Source organism: Bidens hawaiensis, unplaced genomic scaffold, assembly GCF_021521415.1.
Source record: "Bidens hawaiensis isolate Kalapana, Puna unplaced genomic scaffold, B.hawaiensis_p1.1 tig00036872_1, whole genome shotgun sequence".
Taxonomy (NCBI): Eukaryota; Viridiplantae; Streptophyta; class Magnoliopsida; order Asterales; family Asteraceae; genus Bidens; species Bidens hawaiensis.
The window spans coordinates 71,603-89,435 of record NW_027496446.1 but is presented as its reverse complement, the minus strand read 5'-3'; the positions used below and the strand labels follow the sequence as shown (position 1 = coordinate 89,435).

Below are 17,833 nucleotides of genomic sequence, written 5' to 3'. Positions count from 1 at the left end.
ATTTTCGAGTTGGTCCCGTATCGTGACGGCATCAAATAATGGTCATCGCGTAGCGCGATGCCCTTATAGGCTTGCTGAGTCAACCCTAACTATGCCACGTGGTCTGACACGTGGTAGGTAACGTGTCATGTCTGCGTAGCGAACACATCGCATATCGCGATGTGTCATTTAAGGACCTGTCGCGTAGCACGATGAACACAAAAATTTTTCTGGATAATTACAAGGCTTCACATATCGTGACCACCAAAAATACTAAGACGACCCTCAAACGGCCCGCGACGATGTGAGCGTGCAAAGTGCGCCATGAAAGCACCATATTGCACCCGTCAATAACTAGAATGATGTCACCTAAATTCATGTCGTGCCCTCACCATATTGCGCGAGTATCTTACTAGTATTATTAATTCAAGTTCATATCTTTATATAATAATAATAATAATAATAATAATAATAATAATAATAATAATAAAAGTAGACATAAACAAATTAAAATAAACAAACATAAATAATAATAATAATAATAATAATAATAATAATAATAATAATAATAATAATAATAATAATAATTGATGTTTGGGCTCACATGTGATTCCTCAATCCTCTAAGAAATCCACCCCCATCTAGGTGTCATCTTGCAATTGTTTGTTTTTGAAATTAAGAGTATATATGTGTCACATTCTTATGCTTCCAAATTCCCCGACAGTTAAATTTTCGTCAAATAACCTTAACTTATATTTTCACTAAAACTAATTTCAGATATCCGTGAATTAGTACTAGGGAAAAACAAAATACTTGGAAATGAGCAAAATTTGAAAAACTTTGGTTCAAAATTTGAAATTATTAAAATAAGGTGTTTAAATTGAGGATGTTACATTCCATCTTATCATCGTCCACATCGTGTATCTGAGTGTGTGTAAGGGTGTTTCACTCTCTAAGGTCTTGATATGGCTTAGCAAAGAATATCCTTAAAATACTTCTACTTATATACTACTTTAAAGTTCTGTGGTTCTGTCCACCTTCTATGTTGAATGTAACATCCTCAATTTTAAACACCTTATTTTAATAATTTCAAATTTTGGACCAAAAGTTTTTCTTTTTGAAAGCATGTGAGAACTGAGCAGCAGTAACTCGCATATGAAGTAATCTGCACCCAATAACCCATAAGTAACAAGTGAGCGATCGAACATGCATCCATACCAACTGCTTGTTATTGCCCTCACCGCCACCTACATAATTGCCACTATCTATCAGTCTTTGCCGCCACTAGTGCGTATTGTTGGTTGTGAAGGAGGCAACTGGTAGGTGAATGATAGATTTCAGTTTCTTTGTGATTGTCACATCTCAATGTGTCACAAATTTCTATCAGAATCCATTTCCTTCAAATTCCAAATATTTATAACAAATTCCAATTTGTCTTTTCACTAGTTTTGTCTTGTAAAGGTAATAAAATTAAAATTTCAAGATCACGTTTTTATCATGACCAAATAATAAACTTATTTTTCAAAATCACAACCCATCATCAATAGATTTGTAACCAAATAATAAAATTAAATTTCAAAAGCACATTTTTTTTCAATGAACAAAAAACAAAATCAAATTTCAAAATCATAACCCATCATCATTAACCCCTCCAGAAACCATAAAACCGTTGCCGCCACTACGGCGACAAAGAAACCACCATTCACAAAAGGTTATTATAACTTGTCAAAGATGTAACCAGTTGACAGTGATATCTAAAGTACAAAACACAATCTTTCAGATGAAAAACAACAGTAATGCTTTCACATGATCTCTACAAACTAGATTTCCATAACAAAGCATTGGACTTTCGGAACTAAGTCACAAGCCTATTCCACGATAGGGACTGATCCACCAGCTTGCAGGATTTGTTGCTCTAACTGCATCGTATGCAAAGAGTAACAACGTAAATTTAATCAGCTCCAAGGGTTATGTAAATTAATATCTTGGTAGTACGCGAGCACAAATTTAACGTACCCTGAACAAGGCTTCAAGTTTGTTCCTAAAGAAAATGTATTCTTGTTTCACTTGCTGCAGACACCGCAAACACCTGCAGCGATCACATGCCTTCAAATTAAGCATACTTTGACTTGATGTCGAATGAACATCTTTTTATTTCCGAATCGATACAAATACATTAAATGTTTGAGATAAATTCCGTATCAATAATCTGTACCAAGACTTAGTGTAATATAGGAAAAATAATCGATGTTAAAAGTTTGAAGAGAATATGTAAGAGATGTGAATTCGACAATATAAGTTTGACCATCAAAGTCAAATGACCACATATAGGAAAAAAGGTGTAGAATTTAGAATCATTAAAATCCTTGAACTAATCTGCTTGGAGACCGTATACAAGGACAATGTTTTTTAAATGAAGGGTATTTTAAACATCTGACTACCACTTAAAAGCATTTTTGTAACACCATGAAGCGGAATCTTATGCTCTCAAATCAATATCTTTCAGTTTCAGAATTGATACAAAAACAATAAACTTTAGAGATAAATTTGGCATCTGTACTAAGAACTAGATAAACTAGTGTAATTGAGGAAAAAAGATCGGCGTTAAAGATTTGAAATGAATATGTAAAAGTTATGAGTTTGACAATATAAGTTTGACCATCTAAGTCAAATGAAAACATATAACATTAAAGAGTAGAATTTAGAATCATTGGCTTCCTTAAAGTAATCTGATTGAAATCATATGTATCACAAGGAAAACGAAACTGGGAATTCTCAAAACTTACTAAAAATCGATGACATATGCAAGAATCATGATTTTGAATCAAGGGGTATTTTAGAAATTCGACTAATGGTCAAAGATGTAATTTAACTTCAAAAATGACGATAAAAAAACATTGAAAATGTGACTCTTGTTTTCTCAGATTGAGTAAATCTAAGACCTTTAACACATCAAGATTGCACATAAAACCCTAGATCAAGTATCTTATTAAAATATACAGGGGTAGATCAGTAATTTCACTCTTGGCTCAATGAGAAAAAGTTACTCACCCGTCAAGATTTTTTGCCTCACAGAAGCCTTTAAAATGAACGCACACATTTGTGACCCGTTTTGCCCCTATGCTGTCACACCAAATTACCAAAAAAAATAATCAGAAAAAGTATCAATATTGTGTATTCAAATCACAAGATTGTCATCTTTCTAAGCATAAATCGCATAAAAAGCAAACTTTAAAAAAACAATAATAATGCGGTCTAATACCTCGAACTGCTACCCTTGAACTGATGAGCATGAGCATCAACCTGTTTATAATCCACATTCCTCTGTTGACTTTTTTCACCGAAAGTCAAACCATAGATCATAATAAGAAACATAATCAAAAATTAAAACCAGACAATAACAATAATAATAATAATAATAATAATAATAATAATAATAATAAATAACTTACAGAGCAGTTGTCAGATTGTTAAGAAGCTTGTCTGAGTCCTCAAAGTACATAGACACCACCTCAGCCACAAAGTCGGGATTGCTCTCGTCTTGCAGTTTCTGAAGTTCTGTGAATTGGTTATCGAGATAACCCTAGAAAGACACATAAAATAAAGACTAGTAAATTAACATTTCAAAAAAAAGTTTAAAACTTTATTACAATTGTCACGTTAGAAAGGCGTTACACACCTCGTTATGCAGAGATGTTGTGTAGTCAATAAACTGCCTTTGCAACTGAAGAACCGAAGACATGGTTTCTTGAAATGAAAGATTATCTGCAAAAGTAGCAATCTTGACGGCTTATATCTTATAATTTTACATACACATAATTTATCAAAAAATATTCTTTTAATGGTGAAAATCGACCCAAGAACTTGGGGTTTCCACAAGATCGCTTGCGCGATTTCCTTACGTCTAATTTCCATTTCCACCACTAAATTTATAGCGGAACACCACCACATTCAATAGGCTTTATTTATCATTTTTCATTATTCAAATGGTTACAAACATTCTTTAAGTTATCATAGATATGCAAACTCATCAAATTTGTCTTGATAATCTTGATAAAACTGATTAAAACATACTTCTTTATGGTATTAGCAGCAGACAAACCAATCTTGTACTTTCCACCATGACACACAAATTATTGAGATATTATTGGGTCCCACACATATCAAGATAACAACCAAGAACTCAATCAAACATCTAATAAAACAAACAAATAAAATAATAATAATTTGCAACATGGGTATGGAGATCTGGATAAAGTTTACAACTTTCTTGTCTAACCCTAACCGATCTAAATTTTGAAAGCATAAAACCTATTTTTTACTATTATTAGACAAAATCGAATGATTAATAAACAAAATTCATATAATTCAGTAAAGGGTATGTCTTAAAAGGTTAAAAAACATGGTAAAAGTTGCAGATTTGAGAGAATAATGATGTGGGTAAAGGTTGGAAGAGTTACCGGAGGTGACGGTGGATGCCGCCGGTCAAACTGCGGCGGAGGAAGATGGTCAACGGAGTGTGGGACTACCAACCAACCAGAAATAGAGCAGCAAGGAAGAATATATGTTCAGGGTGGATTTGCGTCTTGCTAAAAATGGAAAAAGGCCCAGATTGTGAAGGTGATTTTTTATGGGCTTGTTGTTAGGCTCACTTTTTGGTTTTAGTGGGCCCGGAAACAGGGAATGAAAGCCCGAATCGCTCGCTGGCGAGTAGGCATGTACAAACCGGTTATTCAAAAACCGGTTAATTTAATTACTGGTTTGTGGTTAACAGTCGATTAGCCGGTCAGACCGATTCATTTTGGTCGGTACTAACCGGTTTTTTTTACCCTAACGGGTAAATAAGCGGGAAAAAATGGTTTGTAATCGGTTGCTCGCGCATTAACCATTAGTGGGTTCAAGTGGTTATGTGTGTGAAGTGTAAAGTGTGTTATCAAATATGTCACATTACGCATTAGTGTAAGGGTATTATGCAATATGCACCCTCATAGTCCTCAATACTAAACCACGAAGAAATATACATAAGAAAAAGTTCATCGTCAAGGGTTATTATGTGCTTTCATGATGTTGGAAAGATTTAATATATTCTTACTGCACCTTTAGAAGAAAATATTCATATACGAAGCGGTGATGGATCTAGAAGAAAAGTTGAGAGGTAGTGTGGGCTAAAAAAATTTGTTCAATACATAATAATGTATTTTGTCAAGAAAGTTGAGGGATACCGGAGGCCACCCCTCGGCCTATGCTGGATTCGCATGCCCCTGGCATGAAAGTTTGTAAGGAACCGATAAGTTGTAACAAGAGGTCAGTTTGAGAGATGCAAACTTGAAATAAGTTCATGGGGTAGGCCTTGTTCCCATATTAATGATCTATGAGGGACACTTCTGTTGAATGTGTTTCAATACGAAAACGATACATATTGACATTATAAATAACAATGATATGTTATGTTGCTGACTACTCAAATATATACAAACAATGGCATGAAATTTTGGTAAACCTTCACCCTTATTCAAATTGGTATCACCACTATATAAATATAATTTAGAAATTTTTTGTATGCATTTTAGTCCGATGTCATGACTACCTTCATTAATGCTATAGATTGCGGTGTTATTATGAAATACGCATGGAAACCTATTATTAGTATGACTATCAAGTGGTGAAAATGTGAATTATCAACATGATCGGCAGCACAAAAAACTGAACTAAACAATATGTGACAAATGCATCGCAAAAACGCTACTATCTTATATAAACACATACAATGGATTCATGACTTTAGAGTTTAATGTTATAGCAAGCTAGAAGCCGTTATGAAAATGAAATTAAAAGGAAGCGTACTGAATGGGATATTACTTAAAAATGTGTAACTAAGAAAAATAACCCTTGTTTCTCCAACAAACTATAACAAGGCATGATGCTATAGCAGATTAGCAGCTAAATGTCACGGACCAAATATTTGAATATCGAAATGCTTAATTTGTGTTGTAACGTTTGGGTTTGTTGGTTCATCCCGGACTTCATCGGGCATGGCCTCAGCGGGAAGGAAGGCGTACATGCCTAGTCGTGCTTGCATGACAAACGCATCGCTGGTTGCGAGCTGTTGCCGCTCGCCTGATGAGTCCAAGACAGGACGAAACCAACAGACCCTGATCATGAGCAGACCGATTGGCTGGCCTTCGGGCGTCACACGTAGTTTGAGAAGATAACTCCGTGACATAAAGCTCACTTTGAAAAACTTAATTGCACCACTTTGTGAACTTAAGTCTTAAAGCACGCTTTAAAAACTTCAAAAACTTAATAGTTAACACAAGTTAATATATTATAAGATATTTAAATAATAGAAATACATTAAAAATCTTTGCTTGTGACAAGCATAAACGTAACTAATAAGTTATATCATTTAAACATAACTTTTCATAAAACAATAGTATACATACAATAAAAGTAAATCTAGCAAGAGGCTAGACAAAAAATAAATGAACAATCACAAAGCAATAGAGAATGGAGAACAACATCACTCGTGTCAAGTAATATCTTGAAATCTAGCTCTATTTTTAATCCAACCAAACCAAGAGAACATAACTTGATCTACCATCTTCATAGGGGAACAAATCTTCTAGCGAAAAAGCCTCGCATTTCTCTCCTAAATAAGCTAAATAGCGGAGTGCATCAAAGAAGCCAAAAGGTTAAGAGGTTTATCAAAACGAGCTTGCTTCCAAAAAGGAAGATAGACTCAAACTAAGGTTATGCTCGTGAGCGATGGTATAAGCCTACCTAGTACAATTACGGAGGATGATTAATGAACCCGCACCAATACCACATGCCAGGGCCAGCTCCGAAAATTGAAGAAAAAAATTGGGCAAAGGCGAAAAATATTACGGGCCTTAAGTAAAAGGAGTATTTTGCTGGTTTAAATAATTTAATTTTAAGGTATATTGGTTTTTATTAGTCCCAACTATTCCTTTTTGGTCCCTGCCGGTCCCAACTATTAAATTGGCTACTGATGGTCCTAACTTTTAACGTATTTGTTTCTAATGGTCCACGACTAACAGAATCCTAACACCGTTAGTTTCAGGTCGTCGGAAAAACGTTTTTGGCCGGAAAAGTCAAATTTATTTGCCGGAAAACACCACTTGAACACCGCAACTACCACCAATTGACTCACTGCCAACCAACTACCACTACTTGAGTGCCATCAACCGATTCCGACGATAGTTTTAGGGTTTCCGACGACCTCAATAATTGGGGCTTTTACTAGGGTTCTTAAATGTCCGATACAAAGTTACCAAGATGTTTAGGACGAAATGTTGAGGTTTTGGGGAAAAAATTGAGTTTTTCGGCCAAAACTGTTTTTCTAGCGACCTGAAATTAACGATGTTAGAATTCTGTTAGTCGCGAACTATTAGAAACAAATACATTAAAAGTTGGGACCGTTAGCAGCCAATTCATTAGTTGGGACCGGTAGTGACCAAAAGACGATAGTTGGGATTAATAAAAACCAATATACTAATTTTTAACTACGCTTACTTGGTTATGATTTGGGTTGTAAAAAACTTTTGTATATAAATAGATTTAAACATGACTTAAATGAGACTAGAAATGACAATCTTTGTCACTAAACCAATCTAGTTGTTATGTAATTGAGTTTAAACATTAACTATATATATCGTTTTTCATAAAAATACATATAATTTTCTTTAAAAAAATCGGTCCTAGCGGGGTGTCAGGCCCGGGGCCGTTGACCCCCCCTCCCCCCAACCCAACCAAATATTTGAAGATAACTCACATCCAAAGAAGACGTGATCCACATCTTCAATCTCTTTACAACACATAGAGCACAAACTCGAAGTCACCGACACTCCCCTCTTTGAAAGATTAATAGCCAAAGGAATCCTAATTCGATTGGGAACTATAAAAACGAATACTTGTACCAATATCGATATTGGTTAGGTTCATCACAAAAACTTTTACTAGCATGTCAGAGAAAAATAAATTAAACACACCTCCATAACTAGCTTTTTCTTAAAAAATAAAATTTAGAAATCTAAACTTTATGGCTAAATTGAAAGTACAAAATTGCGATTCATAAAAAGTGAAAACTATATTTAAACAAAAACCTTAAAACACATAACTTCAATTTAAGAAAAGAAAAGGAATTCCATAAACCGATCTAAATATTATAGTAACCCATTCAAAAAGAGAAATTCCATAAATGTCCTAACATGAATGATTGTTTTAAAAAAATACCATAATAAACCATTCAATTCCTAAATTGTTCCCTTAAAATATTTCGTAGCCCGGCTGACGGTTTCGAACAACCAATAATTAGAATCACGGTGTATCCCTAAACTCGGCAGCTCTGACCAACTTGTTGGCAATGTTTTGGGTTCATTCTGTCTTCATCAACGGTGACCAACTGCAAGGAATTTTCACGTCAGCGAAGAGGTGTTTTTCAAAAAAAGTTGGCGGCGCATGTTTTCCTGTATTTTGTTGGTCGACTCGTTTCTCCTTTTAAAATCATCATCATCGATTAAAGTCCGTTTTTCGGATCGATTAACACCTCATATCGTTTCTTGAAGGGAGAGTGAGGAATTCATAAGCGTCGAGGAACATTGTTTGGTCTTTGTTGCGTAGTGGACAAATATGTAGATTTACGAGTAAAAACATAGAAAGTTAAAATTGATAATCAATAAATAACATTAACTTTTCCAGAGAAGAAAGCAAAGGGGTTCATTTGGCTAGAGTGGTGAAAGGCATTAAGGAGCTTGGATACTTGTAGATATCAGAGGTCGAGTTATGCTAGGTTAGCGTGGAAAGATTGGTGTCAGTTTAATCTTAACTTGTAATATGGTGGTATTGTGTTTGGGTGTTATGTTGTGGTTTTTTGTTTTTGTAACTGTTACATCTAACTTTTTGCTAGTTGTTTTTTTTTAATGAAACGTGCGTTTGTTGGTCATTAAAAACACAAATAAATAACATTAATTAATACAAACATGCCGACCCAAGGGAGGGGCGAGGTGGGCTACAGCCCAAGACCCGCTTTCTCTTAGGGGCCCAAAACGTTTAGTAACAAAAATATATTATCTATTATCTAATATATATAAAACACAAGTTTGGTGCCGCTAAGCCGCCATTGGGCCAATTGGCGGCACCATACCTGCCCATAGCATTTTTTTTTCATTCTGGTATCGTAACGAAGATAACAGAAGCTGACCAAATGACAATTCCGTTTTTTTTATTTGTTTGTTTATGTTCCGATATCATAACGAACGTGATGGAACCAGTCGAATTCTCATAGACTCAACGTCTCAACGCTCGGTTTTGCCCCCTCGAGTTTACCAGCCGACACCACCCCATTGGTCCACTCAATTTTTATATATTTTTTTCTCTTTTTTAGCTCTGTATCGTGACAAATGTAGCCTCGCCGAAACCGACCGAATTTGTCAAGTCACCGCCTTAATGCCTGGCACCGATAATGATTCGGTTTTACCACCGTCCAGGTTTACCGATCAAACACATGCTGTTTTAAAGAATTTTTTTTATATGTTAATTTGACGAATATACTTTTTATATGTTAATGGTGTCTGTACCGTAACGAACGTAAACGATACTAACTGAATTCGCGTCAACTCACCTACGTAGCGCTCGGACTTTACCAACGCCCGGGTTCTACCAACGCTCAGGTTTTACCAACTGTCCCCGGATGAATATCTAGTTATATATATATAATATCGTTTTAGAGAAACACTTCAATTAAATGCAAATAATTAAATGGAAAAAGGTTTCATTCTTGTTTCAAGAGCTTGCAAGTTCGAATCTTCACTTATTATTTTTGTAATTGTTTATATAATTAAATGCAAAACGAAACTAGGCTTATTTTTAGCCCCAAACACACATGCTTACTAAATTGCCCAACATAGCGATAACCAATTGTTGATTACTCATTTGCGATTTATTTTTACGTTTTATTTTTTGTTGTATTGTATTTTTATTGCGTCACCGACCTGAACCATTAGCCCGTCTGGATCATAATTTTACCATTACCATTAACCATTTAAATCTTTTTTTGCTATTGAGAACGATATATTAGTGAGTATGGTCTACAAGAAGCTGATCGAAAGTTATGCTTTAAAAATGCTACGAGATTCACGATTCATTTAAGTATTTAAATTAAATCATTTTACTATGATACTTCTATTTTGTTTAGTGTATCACAATTATTTAAATTGCATATGAATTATTAAGTTTATATTTAAAGGGGCTACGTCTTCAGTAGCTCCAGACCCATATATCTTAAGGGATTTTCGGAGACGACCTTGAATACAAATACAGTTATAATTGTTAAGCCCCTTATTGCACACGGAAAACAAAAATCTGGGTCGCAGCTGTTTTTTTTCCCACCTGTTAACCACTCAATTAATGGCAAAAACGAAATTGTACAACAAACTGAACCGGTTTTGTTTCACGTCCAGATTCACCATCATCCTCCCATGTTTTATACTCACTTTTCATTTCATGGCTGCCAACCCACTTGATGTTCATGTTCATAAAGCAAAGCCCACCATCACCCGTCAACCCACAACCCCGAAACTTCATACCTTTAGCAGTGAAATAAATTACCCTATTTGGGTGCATGTGTCTGAGAGGTACATTGAACCTGGACGGGATTTGAGGTATATGTTTTTTAATTGTGTTTATGTTCTTGTGTGGATTAATATTATTATAATAATATTGTTGTTATTGTGTTATTCATGAACCATCAAATGTGGTGTGGAAAAAGCATGGTTGTAGTTTAATTCTAGGGTTTTTAATCATATGATGGGACTATTTTGATTCTTTTGTGCTTAAATAGTCTAGATGGTCAACTTTTGATCTTGTTACGTGTCACACGCGCTACGAGGAGCAAATCATATGTCCTGTATGACTGATAAAGAAATAACTGATGTGGTGTGACGTGACCACTGACAATGTCATTTGATCCGTATAACCATTTTTCACCTTATCCTATGACCCGTATGATGTGACAGACTATGGAGTGCAGACTGATTTGACGTCTACATTTGTGGTGATGTAATTTGTATAGCTGGACTTTTACAAATTAGGTTCTTAGTTAGAACTTAGAATAAGATTTTGATAGAAACAAATCACAAAATTAATCATTTTATTGAGTGTTTATGCCTATGGATTTATTTTGTGTCATTAAGTTTTCTTTTTTCTTTTGCCAAGTTTGAGTTATTGAGGTGACTGTGTTCTTTGTGAAAACTCAAAATTTAATGCCATAAAAACCATCAAATTTGAAGTAACATGTAGCACGAAGGATCTAATTCTTTATTGGATGATGATAGTCAGTTACTACTCACCACAGAATCGACATAGTGACCTTTATAACACTACCAGTGTCTGTTGGTTTGCATCACATGTTTTATTCCTTCATTAGTTTTACATAAATAAAGTTAAGAAAGAGGGAATTCGCGTTTATTTAAGCCATAGTTTGTTTCAGTAAAAGCAGTGGATGCTAATTAAGCATCATTTACACTTCTCATGATATTTAAAAATGAAAGACAAAACTTGTCAAATTTCACTTTCTATTGCAGAATCTGATATAAGAAGGAACAAAAATTAGATATAAAAAGTTGTATATTGGATGTTAGTTCTTTAAACTGATGCTGCTGGTCCACTGTTGATATCAAGCACCATTAACTGTATCATATTCTGAGTCCATGAGTCGTGAGTGTATAGCACACGTACACTTGTCGCACGGTCACAATTAAAAATGTTCGGTAGCGGGTAACTTTCTTACTAAAGTTGAATAAATTTATTCTTTTTTAATACGAAAAGCGGCCCGTTTGACCAAAAAGGTCAAAGTGAACTGGAAAATTCCAAGTTGGGTTGTTGTATTCAAAAGTTTAATCATAACTTTTACTATTTGTGATCCACAAACTCCATACATCACTTATAAAAGCTTAATGTTACACAATCTCATTCACAATAACTTTTACTCTTCTATTCTTAGGTATGTATATGTATATATCTTCTTAACTCTTTGGTTTTTGAGTGATATTCATTTTGGCCCGAAAGAATTTATGATATCTTGAATTTCTAATAACATTTGATGAAATACAGGTGAACTAAGGAAACATGGATGCAAAAACATTTGCTTCCTCGGATAGTCAAAGACAGAATGTGCCTTACATTCACAAGGTTGGGATTCCACCAAAACAAGATTTACTGAAAGAATTCAAAACTACCGTGAAAGAAACACTTTTTTCAGATGACCCGTTACGCCCGTTTAAAGACCAACCGAAATCTAGACAGTTAATGCTTGTGCTTCAAGCAATATTCCCAATTCTTGACTGGGGCAGAAGTTATAATCTTAAAAAGTTTAGAGGTGATCTTATTTCCGGGCTCACCATTGCAAGTCTTTGTATTCCTCAGGTACTTACAACATTTTCCAACTTCTACATTTTTTAAATTATCAGTGTGCCAAATACGCGCACAAAAGTTTTATTAGCTCAAACATGATCTAATTTTTATAATAAAATGATTTTAGAGGTTTTATGTACTCAAAATCACTTTCCAATTTCAGCATGTTCCCTTGTAAGCTTTTTTTAGTAAATTACGGATTTTGTCTTTTTAAATATATATAAAGAATGAAATCTCTAATTTATTTTTTTTTAAATAAATAAATATATTTTAACTGTTTTGAGATAAAAACATAACCAGAATCAACCCATTAACACGTGTATCCGTTACAGGACATTGGATACTCAAAACTTGCAAATTTGTCCCCTCAGTACGGACTATGTAAGCTTTATCTTAATACTTATTAGATTGATTTGCGTAAAGTTTAATGCAATTTATTAACAGTGAATTTGTTTATTATTTCCTTTGTAGATTCGAGCTTTGTGCCTCCTTTGATTTATGCATTTATGGGTAGCTCACGCGATATAGCCATAGGGCCTGTTGCGGTTGTGTCCCTTTTGTTGGGGACACTTCTTCAAAATGAATTCGACCCGACGAATAATCCACATGAGTATCGTAGGCTTGCGTTTACAGCTACCTTTTTCGCAGGAATTACCCAAGCTTCCCTTGGATTCCTTAGGTAAATCAATGATTTTAGAGCTCATATTGGAAAAGATGGGTCATATTCCAAACGGGTTGGGGTTGAAACGGGTCGTTTTTACTACTGGTTGAATGGATTTTTCTGCCAAATAAAAGGGTTGGGTTGTAATCAATAGTAATCTATTTTATAAGGGTAACTGTTTTCGTCCTTTATGCGTGGATAGCTTGCAGATCGTATCCTTTAACTTCAATAAATACAAAAACGTCTTTGTAGTTCATATGTTGCCGCATTTCGTCTTTTCCACCAACTGGTGTTAACATTCTGTTAGCTCTTTAAAAATGATCATTTTCCTTTACAACTGAAAAACAAAATGTGTAATTTTTTTAATAATCTACTATTAAGGGTAAGTTACAACTTTTGTCCCTTACGTATGGGTAACTTGCTTATCGTGTGCTTTAACTTCAGTAAGTACAAAAACGTCCCTGAAGTTCGTATGTTGTCACACTTTTCCTCCATCCCAGTTTCCACTAACTGGTGTTAACTTCTTATGTTAGCTTTTTTAAAATGACCATTTTGTCCTAACAACTAAAAAGTCAAAATGTGTATTTTTCACAATCTTGCCTGTTCAATGCATTTGACCCGTTTCTCTTTCAGCTATGGTTTTTTTTTTTTTCATTTGACCCATTGGCCTTTTATAAGAAACGGGTTGAAATTGCCACCAATATGTTAAGTGGTGTAGTTTACCTATTTATTATTTTTTTTTCTTTTTGTTTGCAGGCTGGGCTTTTTAATCGACTTTCTGTCACATGCTGCGGTTGTGGGGTTTATGGGGGGAGCTGCAATAACCATAGCACTTCAACAACTAAAGGGCTTTCTTGGAATTAAACATTTTACAAAGAACACTGATATTATTTCTGTTATGAAGTCAGTCTTTGGGTCTGTTCATCATGGGGTGAGTTTTGTCTTTCACATCACAGGTTCACAACACACTTTATGAAGCCTATATTAATAATAATAAATTTTTCTTGTAATTATTGCAGTGGAATTGGGAAACTATAGTGATTGGAGCAAGTTTTTTATTTGTTCTACTCGCTGCCAAGTACCTTGTAAGCATTCATGAGTTCTAGATACTTGAGGTGGCAAAATGGGCGGGCCGGGTTGACAGGTCAAACGGGCTCAGTTGACTAAAAACACTTTCATCCGAAATTTTAAAATGTTGTTACAAAGATATGTTTATTTTAATTTTAGAAAAAAATAATTTTTTGGAATAAAATATTATAGGACAGTAGGAGGTTTTATGCATTAAAAATACGGTTTCAGTGATGGTTGACCGTGCAACCCCGTTTTACTAGTTTTGTGTTTAGATAATTCTTTTGGTTTTATTCTTTAGAGATAAAGGGCAACCGAACGAATATGAATGGAGCATATTCGTGTTCGTTCGTTCGTTCAAACTTTAACCGAACCAACGATTGAACAAGAACCAATTAACTAACATGGTTTTCTTGTTCGTGTTTGTTTATGTTCGTTCGTTAATGGTATAAATGAACGATTCACAAACATAACTGAACATAAATGAACAAACATAAATGAGCTAGAACTAGTTGAAAGTAAAATGAAGAACAATGTGTTGAGATTAAAAGGTTACTAAAAGTAGGCTAAGTTGTAATGGCCCAAAAAACTTTAAATGAATATATTAGCGAATACAAACGAACTAACTAAAACAAACGAACTTAAACAAACTTGAGCGAACGGACATAAATTAACATGAACAAATAAATATAAATGAACGAACGTAAACAAGCGTTCACAAACATAAATGAACGAACGAGAAGTGTTCGCATTCATTCGTTTAACTAAACGAACAAAGTTTCTAATGTAATGTGAAAACACAGGGGAGGAAAAATAAGAAGCTATTTTGGGTGTCTGCAATCGCTCCATTAGTATCGGTTGTCTTGTCTACTTTTTTCGTTTATATCTCCCATGCGGATAAACATGGCGTTGCAATTGTAAGTACTTCCTTTTGTGTTTATAAATTTATTCTGCAATAACGTTCTTTTATGATAAAAAAATTATTTATGTTTTTTCACAGGTGAAACATATAGAGAAAGGAATAAACCCTTCATCTGTGAAAGAGATTTATTTTTCAGGTGACAATCTTCTAAAAGGGATTCGAATCGGTATCGTGGCCGGTATGATAGCATTAACGGTAGGTCCATTTTTATTACAAAGTATAAATCTTTTAACTTCTTTAGTAAAGTGATTTAATTTATTGTGAGCTTCTCATTTCAAGACTGCTTTTGACCCATTTTGGTTTTACCTAACTTTTGTAAGATTTTACCATTTTACATGTTAGCTCCATATTTTGACCCCTTTGAGCTGATATATCAGGAAGCTGTTGCAATCGGAAGAACCTTTGCTTCAATGAAGGATTATCAAGTAGATGGTAACAAAGAAATGATAGCATTGGGTACGATGAACATTGTCGGCTCAATGACATCATGCTATGTCGCGACAGGTAAAGATTATTTCTAAAATAACGCGGTCAATACTCAATAATGAACCTATTACTTATATATAACTATTTTTTTATTCTTTGCAGGCTCATTTTCGCGTTCGGCTGTGAATTTTATGGCGGGCTGTCAAACAGCAGTGTCTAACATAGTGATGTCATTAGTGGTTTTCTTAACTTTGAAATTCTTGACACCACTTTTTGAGTACACTCCAAATGCAATCCTGGCATCAATTATTATATCGGCTGTGAGCGGGTTGATTGACTATGAAGCAGCGATTTTGATATGGAAAATTGACAAATTTGATTTTGTTGCTTGTATGGGAGCATTTTTTGGTGTTGTTTTTGCATCCGTTGAGATCGGTCTTTTAATTGCGGTAAGAGTTAAAAAATCTTTTAAGTTCTGACATAACATGATAATAATCAGGTTTGGGTTTCCATGTAAAATCTGTTTGATAAGCGGGATGTGTTCGGGTTAATCAAACAGGTCGACCCATCAACCTGCTTAATCAAACAGGTTAACAACCAGTCAACCTGTTTTGTTAAATGGGTCGACCTGTCAACTCTTTCATTAAAAGGGTCGACCCCCAACCCGTTTCATTAAACAAGTCGGCCCGTCAACCCATTTACAATCGGTCTAACCCATTATTACAAGTTTACAACCCTCCAACCCGCTAGTACGTTTACAACTTGATTACAACCCGCCAACACGTCAAACCATTTGACTTAATTAGTTAAATGGGTTAAACTGTTAAAAAAAAAAGATAAATGGGTTAAACGGGTGGGCCGCCTTCGGGTCACAATTTTCAGTGTATCCGTGCTTTGACAATAACAAATATACAGGTCATGTTCAGGTTCAATGATTTAGCTTGCCAACCTGACACAATTGACACCGCTGCTTTTAAAATGTTTATGTTCATAAATTTGATGTTTTTTTTTTCTATATTTAGGTCTCAATATCTTTCGCCAAAATCCTTCTTCAAGTTACAAGACCAAGAACCGCTATTTTGGGACGAGTACCCATGACAAGTGTTTACAGAAACATACAACAATATCCCGAAGCAACTAAAGTCCCCGGTGTTTTAATCGTTAGAGTTGATTCTGCTATTTATTTCTCTAACTCTAACTACATTAAAGAAAGGTAACAATCTTTCCTTAAAAACATGAATCCTATGTTGTCGATCGATAAAATTAAAAACACATTCACTTTCTACAGAATACTACGATGGTTGACCGAGGAAGAAGAAAATCTAAAAACATCATACCAACAAAAAGTTCAATTCTTGATCATCGAAATGTCACGTAGATATTTTCATTTTTTTTTTTACATTTTTGTGCCACTCGTGGATCCATCAATATCCTGCTAACCAATGGAAGCTGAATATGAACATGCAGCTGTTACAGCCATAGATACTAGTGGAATACATGCACTTGAAGAGTTGTACAAGAGTTTGGCTAAGAGAGATGTGCAGGTTAGGAAACGTTTCTTTGGAAATTACGGTTTTGCCCTTTTTACGTGTGATATGTGATTAATGTGTTAAATTTTGTTTGACAGCTTGTTCTTGCAAACCCTGGTAGATTGGTGATAGATAAGCTATATGCATCTGGTTTTCCTGATTTGATTGGTGAAAACAAGATTTTTCTGACGGTTGCGGACGCTGTTCTCACTTGTTCACCCAAGATTGTTGAACAAGTATGATCTGGTTAAAATTAGTATGGTTTTAGATACAAACTTGAGTAACCCATATCCATATATATATTATAGGGGCAAATATATGCATGATTATAAGTTAAAAATGACAATAATATGGAAAAAGAGAGGATTTGTAGTAAAAAAAATCAAAGAAAGCATGGAAGAGAGATGTAATGTAATGAACCAATGACTGAATTTGAATGAAGATTTCATGTTTTATTTGGTAGGGTTTTATTGTATTTTTTTTTCTTATTGGTATTTGGCTATTTGATTGATCATGTGTACCTTTTGGTAACCATGAAAACCCATTATCGGAGGCTCATAAGTCGAACATGAGACCACTGTCCGCTGCTATAGGCGAATTTTCTTACCGTTAGTACTTTTTCAAGGGTAAATGGTAAACCATAAAAGAATTATAACTAATAACCTTTAAAAGTGAAAATGGTTGTTCTAATATTCTAAAAAACTTTATTTAACCAGTAACTTGGATCAAATAATAAAAAATACTCTTAAAAAAATATTTAAAGAATTCGGGATCGTTGATCATATCAATTTAGTAGTTGAAACTGACGTCGTTTCAGTA

General features: G+C 34.5%; 2 protein-coding genes across 3 annotated transcripts; one reads left to right on the top strand and one right to left on the bottom strand.

Moving 5' to 3' along the window:
* Nucleotides 1-1,658: 1,658 nt before the first annotated feature.
* On the bottom strand, nt 1,659-4,568 carry LOC143588890 (histidine-containing phosphotransfer protein 1-like). Of its 2 annotated transcripts, none has more exons than XM_077069789.1 (7): nt 4,440-4,568; nt 3,659-3,744; nt 3,432-3,562; nt 3,242-3,310; nt 3,031-3,102; nt 1,996-2,068; nt 1,659-1,898 (listed from the first exon to the last, which is right to left on the bottom strand). In XM_077069789.1, the coding sequence occupies exons 2-7, from the start codon at nt 3,719-3,721 to the stop codon at nt 1,848-1,850; spliced, it is 459 nt and encodes a 152-aa protein (XP_076925904.1). In that variant the 5' UTR covers nt 3,722-3,744; nt 4,440-4,568; the 3' UTR covers nt 1,659-1,847. The 2 variants fall into 2 exon arrangements, with proteins under 2 accessions (XP_076925904.1, XP_076925905.1); XM_077069790.1 differs by having other exon boundaries at nt 3,659-3,760; nt 4,440-4,525.
* Nucleotides 4,569-12,076: 7,508 nt separating this feature from the next.
* On the top strand, nt 12,077-17,256 carry LOC143588889 (sulfate transporter 1.2-like). Its single transcript, XM_077069788.1, has 13 exons — nt 12,077-12,420; nt 12,741-12,789; nt 12,880-13,087; nt 13,826-14,000; nt 14,089-14,154; nt 14,941-15,054; nt 15,138-15,254; nt 15,437-15,563; nt 15,648-15,934; nt 16,508-16,698; nt 16,774-16,859; nt 16,953-17,029; nt 17,113-17,256. Exons 1-13 carry the CDS (start codon nt 12,124-12,126, stop codon nt 17,254-17,256), a joined length of 1,938 nt encoding a protein of 645 aa, XP_076925903.1. The 5' UTR covers nt 12,077-12,123.
* Nucleotides 17,257-17,833: the final 577 nt, after the last annotated feature.

Excerpts from the sequence above, each read along its gene's own strand:
- LOC143588890 (XM_077069789.1), bottom strand. The coding sequence starts at position 3,721 with ATGTCTTCGGTTCTTCAGTTGCAAAGGCAGTTTATTGACTACACAACA. Across the intron at positions 3,563-3,658 it reads CAACATCTCTGCATAACGAG|GGTTATCTCGATAACCAATT; the intron begins GTGTGTAACGCC and ends GTGTCTTTCTAG. Across the intron at positions 3,103-3,241 it reads TTCAAGGGTAGCAGTTCGAG|CATAGGGGCAAAACGGGTCA; the intron begins GTATTAGACCGC and ends TTGGTGTGACAG.
- LOC143588889 (XM_077069788.1), top strand. The coding sequence starts at position 12,124 with ATGGATGCAAAAACATTTGCTTCCTCGGATAGTCAAAGACAGAATGTG. Across the intron at positions 13,088-13,825 it reads GCTTCCCTTGGATTCCTTAG|GCTGGGCTTTTTAATCGACT; the intron begins GTAAATCAATGA and ends TTTTGTTTGCAG. Across the intron at positions 14,155-14,940 it reads TACTCGCTGCCAAGTACCTT|GGGAGGAAAAATAAGAAGCT; the intron begins GTAAGCATTCAT and ends GTGAAAACACAG.